Source organism: Biomphalaria glabrata, chromosome 3, assembly GCF_947242115.1.
Source record: "Biomphalaria glabrata chromosome 3, xgBioGlab47.1, whole genome shotgun sequence".
NCBI classification, from domain to species: Eukaryota; Metazoa; Mollusca; class Gastropoda; family Planorbidae; genus Biomphalaria; species Biomphalaria glabrata.
Window position 1 is genome coordinate 12,496,736 of NC_074713.1, and position 14,220 is coordinate 12,510,955.

The 14,220-nt window shown below is 32.8% G+C and overlaps 2 protein-coding genes across 3 annotated transcripts in view; one reads left to right on the top strand and one right to left on the bottom strand.

The window, feature by feature from the left end:
* LOC106061803 (general transcription and DNA repair factor IIH helicase subunit XPD-like) overlaps nt 1-14,220 on the bottom strand; it is a 30,663-nt gene that overhangs the window by 5,648 nt on the left and 10,795 nt on the right. The window contains exons 16-19 of the mRNA XM_056023415.1: nt 10,803-10,904; nt 10,136-10,199; nt 7,397-7,488; nt 7,253-7,282 (exon numbers count right to left, since the gene is read on the bottom strand). Coding sequence (XP_055879390.1) covers nt 7,253-7,282; nt 7,397-7,488; nt 10,136-10,199; nt 10,803-10,904 — 288 coding nt within the window. The remainder of the gene's footprint in view (nt 1-7,252; nt 7,283-7,396; nt 7,489-10,135; nt 10,200-10,802; nt 10,905-14,220) is intronic.
* Nucleotides 1,772-6,966, top strand: LOC106060265 (uncharacterized). 2 transcript variants are annotated; one of them, XM_013218070.2, is made up of 3 exons: nt 1,772-2,326; nt 2,920-4,781; nt 5,165-6,966. In XM_013218070.2, exons 1-3 carry the CDS (start codon nt 1,924-1,926, stop codon nt 5,363-5,365), a joined length of 2,466 nt encoding a protein of 821 aa, XP_013073524.2. In that variant the 5' UTR covers nt 1,772-1,923; the 3' UTR covers nt 5,366-6,966. The 2 variants fall into 2 exon arrangements, with proteins under 2 accessions (XP_013073524.2, XP_013073525.2); XM_013218071.2 differs by having other exon boundaries at nt 1,772-2,314.

Sequence of the window (14,220 nt, forward strand, 5' to 3'; positions counted from 1 at the left end):
ATCTGTATAAAAAAAGGAACTTCCTTTTTTCACCCTTCCCCCATCGCCTTGTGTAACCACGAAGGGCCTTAAACCCCCAACCTTGCACGTCTACTTGGAAGTGTGTAAGATTTGTTATGTTATTCCACTTTTTTTTTTTACCGGGGACTGTCCACTACACAGAGAGAACGGCCAGAGAAACGCACGCATACAGCCTAATGAAAGGTACATCATTGAGACACGCTACAAACGCCTATCCTTGGGCTGTCCTTTTCTTTTTGAATATAGCGGTCAGGAGTAGATGAACTTATTGAACCCATGTGTGCTACCAGTCCGTGTAGAACTAGATGACACGCCTGAAACCAAGTCAGATCGAAAATGTAACATTCGTATGAAAAGTAAAATGGCGTGAGTGTGGAAAAATGGGGGAATTATCTTAGTAGGCCTTTTATTTTTCAGAAAGCAATCTCTACTTTATAGATAGTAAACAGCAGTTCTGTTGCGATGCACCCTCCCCTTGATGACGCCCCAATTCCATGTGATGTCATGTGAATGCATACGTAGGCCTCCAGGGGGTCTAGTTTATGTGAAAGAAACGATCAGTTTCACCGTGAAAGTAGTTTATGTCACATCCAATCTCTAGTGCAATAACACATTACGCTCACACATGTCAAGTTGTTTTATTTATTGTACTTTTTAATCATGAATGTACACCATAAAATAAGCTATTAATTTTTGTCCCCAAATGTCACGAAACCTGGCAACTTTTCGATGAATGGTACCAACAAAAAAAAATACCAACCGAGTCCAAGGCTAACGGCTCGTCATGTAGACCACCCGAGTAAATGTTTCGTTAAGTTGGCCCTTGCCCTTTGCTAACGGGTTCCTGATAAATATATTCGTCACAACGGCTCACGACAAAATAATATATATTGTAAACAGCCAAATTAATAAAAACAAAGTTGTATACGTTTAATTACATGAAAAAATGCTTACTATTTAAATGTATGGACAGTTCCAATGAGCAGGGCACGAATCCTGTATGGGGGACGAACATATGCCAAAACAGTCTCTTTTTTTGGTGAGCTGAAAGGTGGTTGACATAACAGAAGTTCCCCACCGAAACGCCCTAAAGACCAGCTTAGGCGCCAACTTGCTTTAACTGACATACAAGAGAGCACCTGGTTGCAGGCGGCTTCAGAACGAGACAGCTGGAGGTCACTTACAAAGGCCGCGGGATACACATTTGATACCAAAAGATAATCCGCTGCCGAGGACAGACGTAGACGGCGAAAAGAAAATCTAAATCGACCACCGGCGGACAAGGGTTATGCCTGCGCTTAATGCGGCATAATATGTAGGCCACAGCTGGGGCTGCGTAGCCACGGGAAATACTTCAATCCTCATTGATCTATTCTAGGTGTGTGGGCGCATAAATTTAAATATGCGCGTTGACCTACTAAAATATAAAGCCTTGTATTCTGTATTACTAGATATAACAAGAGAAAATTACTATTATTTATTGATTGAAATAACTAAAGAACTAAGGATACTAAGGTATTGTTACATCAAGATAGCCAAGATAGTATTTACAATCAAAGCAGTTATGTTACGATCATGTGACCCTTTTTGTTTCTAAATAAAATCACCCAATTAAATTTATTGACTTTGGGAAAGATCAAATACACAATATTGTGTCAGCCAATGAAAAGGAGAGACACGAAACATGTAGGGTGAATCGCCATAGAATAAAAAGAAGAAAATAAAACGAACCAAAGAGAAGCACAATACTTAGCCTGACTTAGGCGACGATTTTCAGAGCAAGAGTTTCATGGCATAGCGTCTATTAGCATTCGACAAGATCTAGAATCTAGATCTATCGGCGGTTGATTTTCAGAAAAATAGGATTCGCAGTCCAGTAATATTTTTTTTTTTTATTTTGTTATGGCTGAAGTTTTACAGTTTGATAAAAAGGTGATTTCCAGTGCATTTTTTCCAACGCTGTCTACAGCAGACGAAATAAACAACAACACTATCGCTTCTAATGAATATAGATCTCGGGATGCGAAAAATGTTTTGACAATTAATTTGGATAATGTCTCTGAATGCCTGGAAGTCAAAGATGTCACAATGGAGCTTCCCCGACATAAAGATCTAGATCTAACCCAAAAAGGCAACACCGAGACTGAGAATGATCATGATGGCTGGCCGCAAACTCAAAATGATTTCAAGAAACATTCTTCTAAAAGATCTAGATGTATCACCGAGAACAATACCCTGCAAATCAGCAACGTAATTTCTTTGGCATCGGAAACCAGTGATCTATATTTTAGCGGTATGGACCATGGTAATATTGATTTAAAACTAGAATTATAATCTACAAGACTTTAGTTTAACACTTCTAATAATATATAGGTCGTCTATATCATTAAATATGATAGGTCTAGACTCTATTTAATGCAAAGCTGTTTAAAACATTATACTAATTATAGATCTATAATAAAGGATTCAAGATTAGTATTTTGTCTAGATGTTGACTAGATAAAAAAAAAAGTCACTATAGATATTTTTAATCTGGATAATATTTTTTCAGTTGGTCTCTAGCACATAACAAAACATATCCATTAAAAAAAATGACAGTAATATTACAGATCTAGTCCACTTGTCTTTATCAAAATGGACTGGTTAAGCAATTAATTGAAAATTTACAAATTTTAAAGTATAAGTTGTACAGATACAAGATCTGTTATGATACATTAGTAACTTTTCTCAATAAAATATTGCTTTATACATTTTCAGTACAGATAAAGGTTTTGTTAAAGTAGATACAAGTCATGATAAGTCAAGTACAAGTTAAGTAAAATATAAACATTGGGTACTAGTAACATATTACTTATAATTTGTAATCAAAGTGACTAGATTATTTTGTTCTCATTTCAGATAACTGCAAAGAAGACACAAAGGATTCTCTAAAATCTCTTAATTCTCAGTTCGATGATAATCACAGCCATACAAGAAGTTCTTCTGATGAGTCAACAGAGATTTCACACACAGATTTCCATGACATGTACACCTTAGAAAAGATGCACTTAGTATTTGATGAAACGCAGAGTTTCTTAGACATTGACTCTAACATGCTGCTGAGTTCAAGTGAGCATTCCAAAAACATGTTTGATTCACACATCTTCCCTGCCAGCTCAGAATACCCTATCAAAGAAGAGAGCACTCTCTCTAAAGCTGGTGGAGAGCAGTGCCCACATGTTGATGAGGACCAGTATAAGAACATTGAGTTCAGTGCCATATTTTCTTCCTTAGGAGATTACAGCTGTGATCAGGATTCATTGGATGAAAGCATCATGTCCTCTAATGAACAAATGCCCTGGGTCCAGAGCAGTGCTAACATTCAGAATAGCTTAATTATTGATTTAGATAACCAACAGAGAACTACTGATAGTGGTATTTGTGATGATGATGACAACCTGAATGCTACATCCATACTAATGGAAAGGAGAGATGTTCAGGAACTTTATAATGAGAAAAGCTCATTTGCCATGGACTATGAAGATGTATTTGAAAACAGAGTGACAAAAACAGACTGCAAAGAATTAGATTGGCATAATTATTTTTACTCAAACCACCCAAATACAAGTGACCACAACCTACCTAATGTTGGCTATAAAAAATTGCCTCATCCACAAAATCTTCAAACACTGAAGCAGACTTCATTTACATCAACAGAAGTGATGAGTTCAAACTTAGCCTACAGCGATAACATTTCTGACAGGCCATTTCATGACACTCTTTCACAGGATCATCATGAGCCCTACCAGTTAGAACATTTCTACTATTACCCTAACCAAGAGAGTCATACAGTAGGCTACTCAGAGTATAACAAGTGGGCTGCCAATGGAAACTGTATTCCTGATAGTCATGACATTACAAAAAGTTGTGCCCAAAGTTCTGAGGTATCTCGTTGGGCTACTCCATCTCCTAGCCTTAAGAATGCCATGTCACCAGACATCATTCCATTTTCTCAAACTGAAGTCACTGATGATGAAGAAACTGATGATGCTGACGAGATAGATAATCTATCTGTAACATTCTGCCACTCTAAGGCTTCGATGCCTTTCAGCCCACAATCGCTTACAGCTTCACCAATGAGTGCTAGTACTCCCAATTCATCTCTGAGCCCAGAAAGTCAGGAGAGAGAAGATTCAAGCAACTGTTGCATATGGCCTGTATCACTCACATGTGTAGGCAAACCCAGTGTCTCAGGGAAAAGTTTACTTATACCCCAGTGTAAGCTGAGCACTGAACAGTTAGAGTCGACATTGTTTTCTTATGGCATGGAACATGGTGTCAAACGACCATACCCATCAATGGCTGATGTGATGCGAAAAAATCGCTTGGCAGCTCGATCAAACTGCAAAAAAATTGACAGTGATGACTGTACCCCAGTTCACAGGCGTTGTGGTAGACCTAGAAAAAATCAAATTCAATCAGCCAAGATAAGCACATCCACTTCAAAAACAACCAAAGCTAAGGTTAAGTCAAGTCTCAAATCCAAAGGATGTTTAACAGAGACAATGCAGACTGAAGCTATGGATTCAGAAAATGGTAATGATTTTGAAGAAGCGGGAAGCAGCAGCAATGTCTCTCGCAGCAGCAGACATAATGAGCCCCTAAACCAGAGGGCAGTGTACATAATGTCAAAGTGGTATGCAGATAACATAAATAACCCATACCCAAGTAAATTTGACAAGGAAGAGATGGCCAGATACGGAGGAATCACAGAGAATCAGGTAGGCAAACCAATCTTTAACATGTTTCTCAAGCACAATCAAATTCCATTAAATCAATTTGACATAGCTCAACATCCAGCTATTTCAGAGTACATTGTCAGTCCCAGTAGAGTGGTAGATGTTATCTAGGTCAGGGTTGACATTCTGAAGAGATGGAGTTGCTAATTGAAATGCCAATTAGCTCTCATTTGTTTAATTTTTTTTTTTTTTTTTTTGTGATTTAATGAAAGAAAGAAATTTTGCCTACTTAAAAAAAATTTAACTTATAATTAATTTTTTTGCTTAAGCTTTAATTTTTAACTATTATTAAAACAAACAAATTCAGTACGACTTCTTTAAAAAAGTCATTTTATAACTAACACTAATATTGTCAATAAATTTAGGTCAAGTCTTGGTTTGCCAACAAAAGAAACCGCACCAACAATACTAAGCCAAAGGTTCAGAAGCGTGTCATGGAGCAAAAGTTGCGTGAACTTTTCAAAGACCTGAAACACAACCATGGTAACCCTTCAACAGACAATACTCACATAATTCAACAACTGTCAGGAATCTTACAGCAATGTCACTCAAAGCCAATAGAATGATATTTAGAAAGATTTTTGGTATTTACTTTCATGAAAAGTATATTTGACATTTTCAATTTTTGAGAAGCACTACATTTTGGCAACACAATTAATGGACATAGTATTTTTTTTTTAATTTAACATTACTTAATATGCTCTTTATTGAAGCTTAACATTCAGTGAAATATTAATATTATATATATTTGATAATTTCTTTTCCCATTTTGAATTGGAATGTCATGATTTATATGTAATAACATTATTGTTGAGGAATAACTTGTTAGTTATTACACTAAGTGTGTGAATGGCCAAATACATTTTATATAATAGAACTATTGACAAATTGATAACTGCCAGTTGGTACAGTATGTTTTATTTGTAGTAAGAAAAATACTTATGACTCTATTCAAATATAAAAAATAATGGATTATTTGAATCTTTTTACTAGTGCCAATATCCTTGAGAATAAAACTAGTTGCTTATTTTGAAGTCTAAATTTGTTAGTGAAATAGCTAATTTCGTAGGTACATGTAATTGTACAATAAAAATTTCAACCACTTTATTTATATCAGAAGATACATTTTTTATGGTTACAGGCAACTTAAATAGTTCAAATTTGTCAATCTTTTTACCCTTCCTCTGCATCACCTCCCAAAACAAAATATTTATAATTAAGCTCCTACTTTTTATTAAACAAAAACTCTTGATATTTGTGTGACATTGACTGGCTCAATACTTTTCCAAATATTTACTTTGAGAAAGAAATCTTCATAGAAATTAAATGCACACTGAACTAGATTGAACGAATTTCTATAGCCTACAATAACCTAATTACCTTTTTATTGTTTTATTAAGTTCTGATGTTTCTAGCCATTTTTGCTCTAAAACATTTTTTTTTTCAAATTCATAAGTTTAAGCTAATGAATTTTGTTTTTCTGGCATTTATTTATAACAATGTATGCCAATGTTATACAATGTTGAGATGTAAATTTAGAATCTAGTGTTCATATTGATAAAGTTCATATTAATAAATATTTTTGATAGGAACATGATGAGAATGAACATTGGTTAGTTGAGTAATACTTTAAAATTAATTTTTTTATTTACATTTACTTATTGTTGTTGTCTATTTTATTTATTTATTTTATATACATCCAATCAGTTAGCATCATATATATTTTATTAAGTCTTTTGCTAAAATTGCTGTACCTATTTAGTGCTTCCAAAATATGTGATATTTATGTTCATCTAGTTTCCTGTGTGATAGTTTACATTGTGTGTATGTAGAGAGGTAATAATGTTATTACTAGAAATGTCTTAAGTAAAATGTACAGTTCATTATACTCTGGTTGAACCTAAAGTTAAAACTCGTTATTTCTCTGCCAATTAAACTTTTTGCGTATCAACTGAATTACTGTGATTTTGTTTTATAACTTTTCCTCAATGAATGAAACAAAATCAAACTTGTAATTATTTTATATAACTTTATGCAAAATATCTACTCACATCTAGCAGCCATATAGCCATATTTTTATATTCATTTTACAAATCAGAACAAAAACAAATATCTGAAATGTACTTCAAAGTTTTTCTAGAATTTATGTTGGCATTAAAAGTTGATGTAACAGCCCATTGTGTTCTAGTTTATCAGTTTTCAAGGTGTTTCTTTCTCTTCAAAATATTTTTTAAAGCACTGGTAGGAGGATCAATCAGTAGGTGTAGGTTTAAGCATACACTCTGACACATGGCAAATACTTTTTTTTTTTACACTTTATTTACAAATTGTTCATGATTTTCATAATTTTATCTTTAAATTGAAAATACTAAATTCACATTAAAAAAATGTCTTCAATACATCCAAATCAATGTATGTACATAATGATAACTATTTGACTAAAAAAATATTACCTGCTCATACCAAGCGGCTACAATACTTTCCTGTTAGAATAAGAAGAAAAAAATAAATAAATAAAATTAAATCTATTATGCATATCAATAGTTTGAACCAATTTAACGAGCACAAATCAGATGAGGTAAAAGTGTTTACTGTACCATATAGATGTAGCTGGTGAAGAAACAGACAACACCATCTGGAACAATAGCCACCATTTCCACCAACAGGTTGCCGTAGTTACGAGTTACAGCTGGTGAGACAAATAAATTGTTAATTGATTATAAAAATATAAACTAGTTCTTTATCAATTTCAAAATAGCAATCACGTTTCAAAAATGTGTTCAATGATGCATTTTAGAATACCTTAGTATTAAGATCACAATGCAGTGTATCGGGCAATTGCCACAAAGCATATTTTGTTTAATGATCAACTGAATTAGTTTTATTTAATCGCTATAATTTATTTCAAAGTAAGCACCCAACCCAAACTTATGAAACTACTGCATATGGAATATTGGTTATGGAGAATAATTATTTACATATATTAACATGTATATAATTACATCTGAACTGAATTTTTTTTTATCTTTTTATGCATGTAATTTAAAGACACTCAACAGTCATTTTTTTTTTTAACATTCTGATAGTTCACAGAAACAGCTGCCAAACTCTAGTAATGAAGTAATTCTAACAGATATTACTTCTAAAGAACTTCTAGTGACTGTTAAACTGATATGCTTAGAAAATATAAATGAAAATTATTTTCCCAGGCCATCTTATCTTATATAATACAGACGTTACTTCAAAAAAGAAGATGATAACGTCCTACGCGTGATGCATTTAGTCATGCATATTAACCAATGACTTAAATTCTGCCAAGTCACTGGTTTTCCTGGCTAGCTCAGGCAACCTATTCCATGCTCTAATAGCACTAGGGAAGAAGGAGTATTTGTACAAATTTGTCCTAGCATATGGGACTAGGAATGTGCCTTTATCTTTGTGTCTTTCAGAGTATTTTATTAAATTTTGTATTTGAAGATTATGGTTCAGTGTTTTATGTATGATTGCTACTTTACTTTTGAGTCTTCTGTCCTGAAGGCTTTCTAAATTTAGTGATTTTACTAAAGGTGTTACTCTGGTTAAATGTGAATATTCATTTGTTATGAATCTTACTGCTCTATTTTGTGTCTGTTCCAGTTTCTTAATGTTTTCTTGAGTTGAGGAGTCCCAAACGGAGGATGCATATTCTATTATTGGCCTAACCAAGGTTAAATAACATTTTAGTTTTATGTTCTTATTTGATTTATAGAAAATTCTTTTAATAAACCTTAATGCTTTGTTTGATTTTTCGATAGTTTCATCAATATGTGGATTCCATGATAGTTTTTCATTTATTATAACACCTAGGTATTTTGCATTTTTAGTCTGTGTTACTGGTGGAAAGACATGCTCCAATTTGATTCCCATTTCTGTAATTCATCTAATTCTATTTGTAAAATATCTGTGTCTTGTGTTGTTTTTATTGTTCTATATATTATGCAATCGTCTACAAATAATCTGACTTTTGTTCCTGAGGTAATGCAATTTGGTAAATCATTTATGTAAATTAAAAATAGTAGTGGACCTAAGACTGTTCCTTGAGGTACACCTGAGTTTACTGTTATCTGTGTTGATTTAGAGCCATTTATTATTACAGTTTGTTCTCTCCCTATCAGAAAATCTTTAATCCACTGATGCAATGGACCATTAATGCCGAAATATTTTAATTTTTTTAAGCAAATTATGGAGGTTAACTTTGTCAAAAGCCTTGGAAAATTCTAGTAAGATTGCATCTATTTGTTCACAATTATCTAAACCTTTTGAAAAGTCATCAATTAGTCCTATTAGTTGTGTTTCACATGATCTATATTTCCTAAAGCCATGTTGGTATGGGGTGAGGACATTATGTTTGTCTAAGTGGTTTATGATGTTGCTACATATTATGTGTTCTAGGATTTTACATGTGATGCTGGTAAGTGATACTGGTCTGTAGTTTCCTGGGTCAGATTTTTCTCCTTTTTTTAAATAGGGGGGTGACATTAGCTTCTTTCCAGTCCTTTGGTACTCTGCCCTGGTTAAGCGATGCCTGAAAGAGTATTTTGAACACCGGGGCTAGCTCATTGCTTAATTCTTTGAGTAATCTAGCTGGAACACCATCAGGTCCAGACGCTTTATTTGGTTTGGTGTTGGCTAATAGTTTTTGGATTCCATTTTCTTGTACTACTATATCTTCTATGTTGTCTACTTGGTTCAAATGAAGTAATATGTCTTTGTCTCCTGGGGCTGAGAATGCTGATGCAAAGTATTTGTTTAGGATGTTTGCTTTAGTATCATTATGTATTATGTTATGTTCATCTTTTAATGGCGCTATGCCTGTTGTCTCCATTTTCTTAGACTTAATGTATGACCATAGGTTTTTGTTGTTATCTTTAGATATTACATTGTTTATGTATTCACTCTGCAGCTGTCTGCTTACTTTTTGGGTTAGGTGTTTAATTTTTATATACTTTTTGTAAACTCTTTCTGCCTTAGTTTCTTTAAATTTTCTATATAGGTTTTCCTTCTGTTTACAAAGCATCTTTAGTCTATTATTAATCCAGCATTTATTTATTTTGTTTGATGTGTATTTAGTTGGTATTTGATTTTCTATAATGCTTTTAAGATGGTTTTTAATGAAATTCCAGAGGTCATCGACTGGTTGGTTAATGTCTTTTTCTAATAAGAATGTTTGTTGAAAGTTTAATGCAGCTTGGTGTAGTTGTGTTAGGTTACATTTAGATTTTTCTTTTGGGTTTTGTATTGGCTACTAGTTTTATCTGACTGTGTATTTTTATGACCAATACTTCACAAATACTAACCTATATCTTCTCTTGTCTCATATTTTGAACTCATGGCAACTTGATCATTTCCCTTGCTTACTATCTGCATTAGAAAACAACAGCATATGATATATGTTTTTCTTGTATAAGCTTTGTTTCTATCATATATTCTAATTGCTGAACATGAAAAAAAAAAATCTCTTTCTACTTTGTTAGGCATATTTTGTTTATCAAGAGAATAATAATTTCTTCTAATAATTTTAAAGTACTTTAATGATGTCCAGGAATCAAAAAGCCTAAGAGTAAGCAAGTTTGATTACAGTATAAATGATAACAATAATAGAATGAAGTAATTTTCATTCATGGTTGGCTAGACTATGAATCATGATTTCTCAAAGCGTAAACTAGTATTCAAATTCACTATCAATTATTTGAAAATACTCAGTGTAATGAATGTATACAAACTTTTACTAAATTTGTATTTTTTTACCTCAGTAAATGAAAAATAATTCTTTGCACTACAATAGTTTATTTGTATCTAAATTCAAAACTTTTTAATGAAGAGAAATCTATAGGCAAAGGAATCATTAAAACTAAATGTATGCCAACCCATTTACCGCCAAGGAACCTTGCAGTTAGTAATGTGAATCAAATGTGTGTAAACTTTTGTGTGGTTAAGTTTATATATTCAAAAAATTTAAATTACCATAGGACAAATACATGGCCTTGCGAGTGTCATTGTAAATGTTGCCATGGTAACAGGTTGAAAGTCTAATATCTTCGGATACATGTCCAGTGGAGATAAAGTCTGTAATAGGATTGAAATAGCAACATAAAAAAAAAATTTTTTTTTAGGTCACATCAAAAAAAAAAAAAAGGGACAACCTTTCATAATTTGTAGGCATTTCTTGAAATATGAAGATTATTAAGCCTTATTCAAGTCCATGTGTTTATCTAGTAATATCTCAATAAATTTCAAGTCATTGGTTTTCAAGGGTAATTTAGGCAAGTTTTTTTTAAACATTTTTCAATCTAGGAGCATTTTTAAATTTGATATGTGTACACCTGCAATAAATCTTTATCTTTTATTACAAAGCGAATATCAACTCACTCTGTCTGTCTATCGGTACAATTTTAGAACAAGTTTTTTTCCCACACCCAACCTATATCAAGTTGAAATTTTGCACAATTATTTTTTTTACCTGACAAAACAAGAATCAATAAAAAAAAATAGTTAATTAACTATTGGTAATCAATTATTCTGTTTGGTATTGATCAAGGGGAAGAAACTATGTGGTGGTATAAGTTAAATTAGTCCCTGTTATACTTTGTGTAGGGAGGCGCGGTGGCCGTGCGGAAAAGCGTCTGGCTTCCGAACCAAGGACTGGGGTTCGAATCCTAGTGAAGACTGGGATTTTTAATTTCGGGATCTTCGGGCACCTCTGAGTCCACCCAGCTCTAATGGGTACCTGACATTAGTTACGGAAAAGTAAAGGCGGTTGGTCGTTGTGCTGGCCACATGACACCCTTGTTAACCGTAGCCACAGAAACAGATGACCTTTACATCATCTGCCCTATAGACCACAAGGTCTGAAAGGGGAACCTTACCTTACCCTTATACTTTGTGTAGAGATTTAGGTTGTCACTTAAAAGTTTGAAACCAACAATAGATAGCTATGAAACCTTCAATCTTCATAAGCACTTCACTGGCACAGTGGTTAGTGTATTGGCTTGAATTCAAGTTGTACAATTTTTTTTTCCGATGAAATTCATTTACAAAGCTATCACAGTAACATTCACCCAGATACCCCCTTCATAGCACATTGATTAAGCTAAAAGCATGAAACTGCACTAAACAAAAACAATTTGATAAAAATATTTCTAATTGCACAGATTTTTTATTGTTGGTCTAGATCTATAACATATTTAATTACATGATTGATCCAAACTAATTAATTCAATTACACTTAATATAAGCTGGGTTTTTTTTAAGTATTTTTATATTTTTCTTATTCTATTTTTTTTCTAGTCTTGCATATGCTACCTTGAGTCAAAGCATCTTAAACAAAAGAAGCATACTGTGACAATGGTGCGATCAAGTGCTCTTATAAGCACTGTAAAGCTGAACATCTAGTTTGATGTTGGAATCATTTCATTTTAAAAGATTCAATCAATTTTTTGTATTCATTGTCTCTCTATATATTTAATACTTAAGTGAACCAAAAATCCCAAAGCATTTTTTACTTTTCAAAAGCCTTAGATGGTAACCTTTTTACTAAAATTAGAGACATTTCAGAATATAACTTCAAAAATGAAACAACAATAATATACATCAAACACTAACTCATAACTCTGATTACAAAATTATAAAAAAGTAGGACATAAATAAATATTTCTTTTTCCATCTGCTAGGACAAACTGAAAATTGGAGCATAGAACAAGTTGTATGAATCTGCCAGGAAAATTGATGACTTGGTAGAGTTTAATCTTCCAATTAATATGAAAGACTAACAAGGCAGAATTTATTAAACGTAATTTCTATAATTTATACGATTTAATCAAATGTTTTAGAGAAGTCTAGTCCAATAGCATCTGTTTATTTCGAACACTAAAGCATACAAGAACTAAGCCATTCCTAGCTTTTATATTTCCAGTAAGCACCACTAATTCACATTCATATTTTCATTGCCTGCCAACTTTATTTTTAAAAACTATGTTTGAGATCTTGAGAGCCACTGTCAAATTACTTGAATACCAAACACTACCTCTTTCTCCCAATTTTTTTTTCACTATCATTATCCAGACCCATTACATATGATGGGGCTAATTAATGACTTTTTTTTTGTTAATTAGGATTATCCTTTTTCTTTAGTAAACAATTAGTAGTGTAAGATAATCTCTTTTATTTTGTAAAACTATTTTGATTGTCTATGTTTAGCAGAAATGCTTACAAATAGTAATGTTTTTAACTGCTATTGCCTTTAATTTGACAGTCAAACACAAACAAATGTGAGATAGTGTGACAGCTGTTTGAATAGAGGTCAAAGTGACACCAGGAGAAATCTATTTTAAGTTTCTCTAGGCCTATAAATAAAAAGATGAGAGGAAGGGAGACAATATTGTTGTTTATTTAAGTAACTAAAAATGAAGATCTTAATCTCAACACAATTATTCTATGAAAATAGTTTTTATATTAAAAAGTTTAAATATAAATGCAATATTCTAATGATAAATGATATCTTCAAACATACAGCTTATATTTTGTGATCAATTATTTCAAGTGATTGTGCTAATAGTTTCAAACTATGATATTCAACAACACTGAACACTGTGCTATATAAGAAGACAAATAAGTACAAGTAAGTGAAAGCTTTGTTTGTGCCTACCTTAGGACCTACTTCACTTAAAGCACATAAAAAGAATCCCCCTAAAAATAACTGAAAATGGTCCAAAAGTAAGTACAACATTAGCTTTCACTTTTAAATTGATGGTGTCAGCATTAAGATGGAGGTAAAAAAGTTAACAAATTTTATTGTTGTGTCATTAAAAAAGTTAACTCAAAATAAAAACATCTTAATATCAGGATACACATGTAAAAATGTTTTGTTATTGAAAAATCACCTTTTCTGAAATTAACTTCTTAAGTTTTCCCTCTTTATCAAATTCTAGAGTTCAATTTTATTTGTCATTACCCTTATTTATTTCAGATCCATTAAGTGTATTTGATGAGCTATATCTGAAACTATGAAAGCATTTTAGCACTTCTATTAGTTTTGGGTTTGAGAGAAGTGTTAATAACAAAACTATATACAGAGAGAGAAGATGTAGTTTCTCCTGCTTTATGTTATTTGTTGCAATTTATTATATGTTCCCCCTTCAGACCTTGCGATCTACAGGACAGATGACTTCTTTCATCTGTTTCTTTGGCCAACAGTTAACTAGCAGGCTGTCATGCGGCCAGCACAATTCCCAACTAAAGGTATCCATTAGAGTTGGGTGGACCCAGGGGCACCCTAAAAATACTGAAATTCAAAATCCCAGTCTTTACAGAGATTTGAACCCAGGACCGCAGGTTCAGAAGCCAGGTGCTTAACCACTCAGCCACCTCATCCCCCATTTTGTTG

What these genes read in the sequence shown, in the direction of transcription:
- LOC106060265 (XM_013218070.2), top strand. Translation starts at nt 1,924, where the DNA reads ATGGCTGAAGTTTTACAGTTTGATAAAAAGGTGATTTCCAGTGCATTT. An exon ending in TTTTAGCGGTATGGACCATG is followed by an intron (nt 2,327 to 2,919) that starts GTAATATTGATT and finishes TTCTCATTTCAG; the next exon opens with ATAACTGCAAAGAAGACACA. An exon ending in GAGGAATCACAGAGAATCAG is followed by an intron (nt 4,782 to 5,164) that starts GTAGGCAAACCA and finishes CAATAAATTTAG; the next exon opens with GTCAAGTCTTGGTTTGCCAA.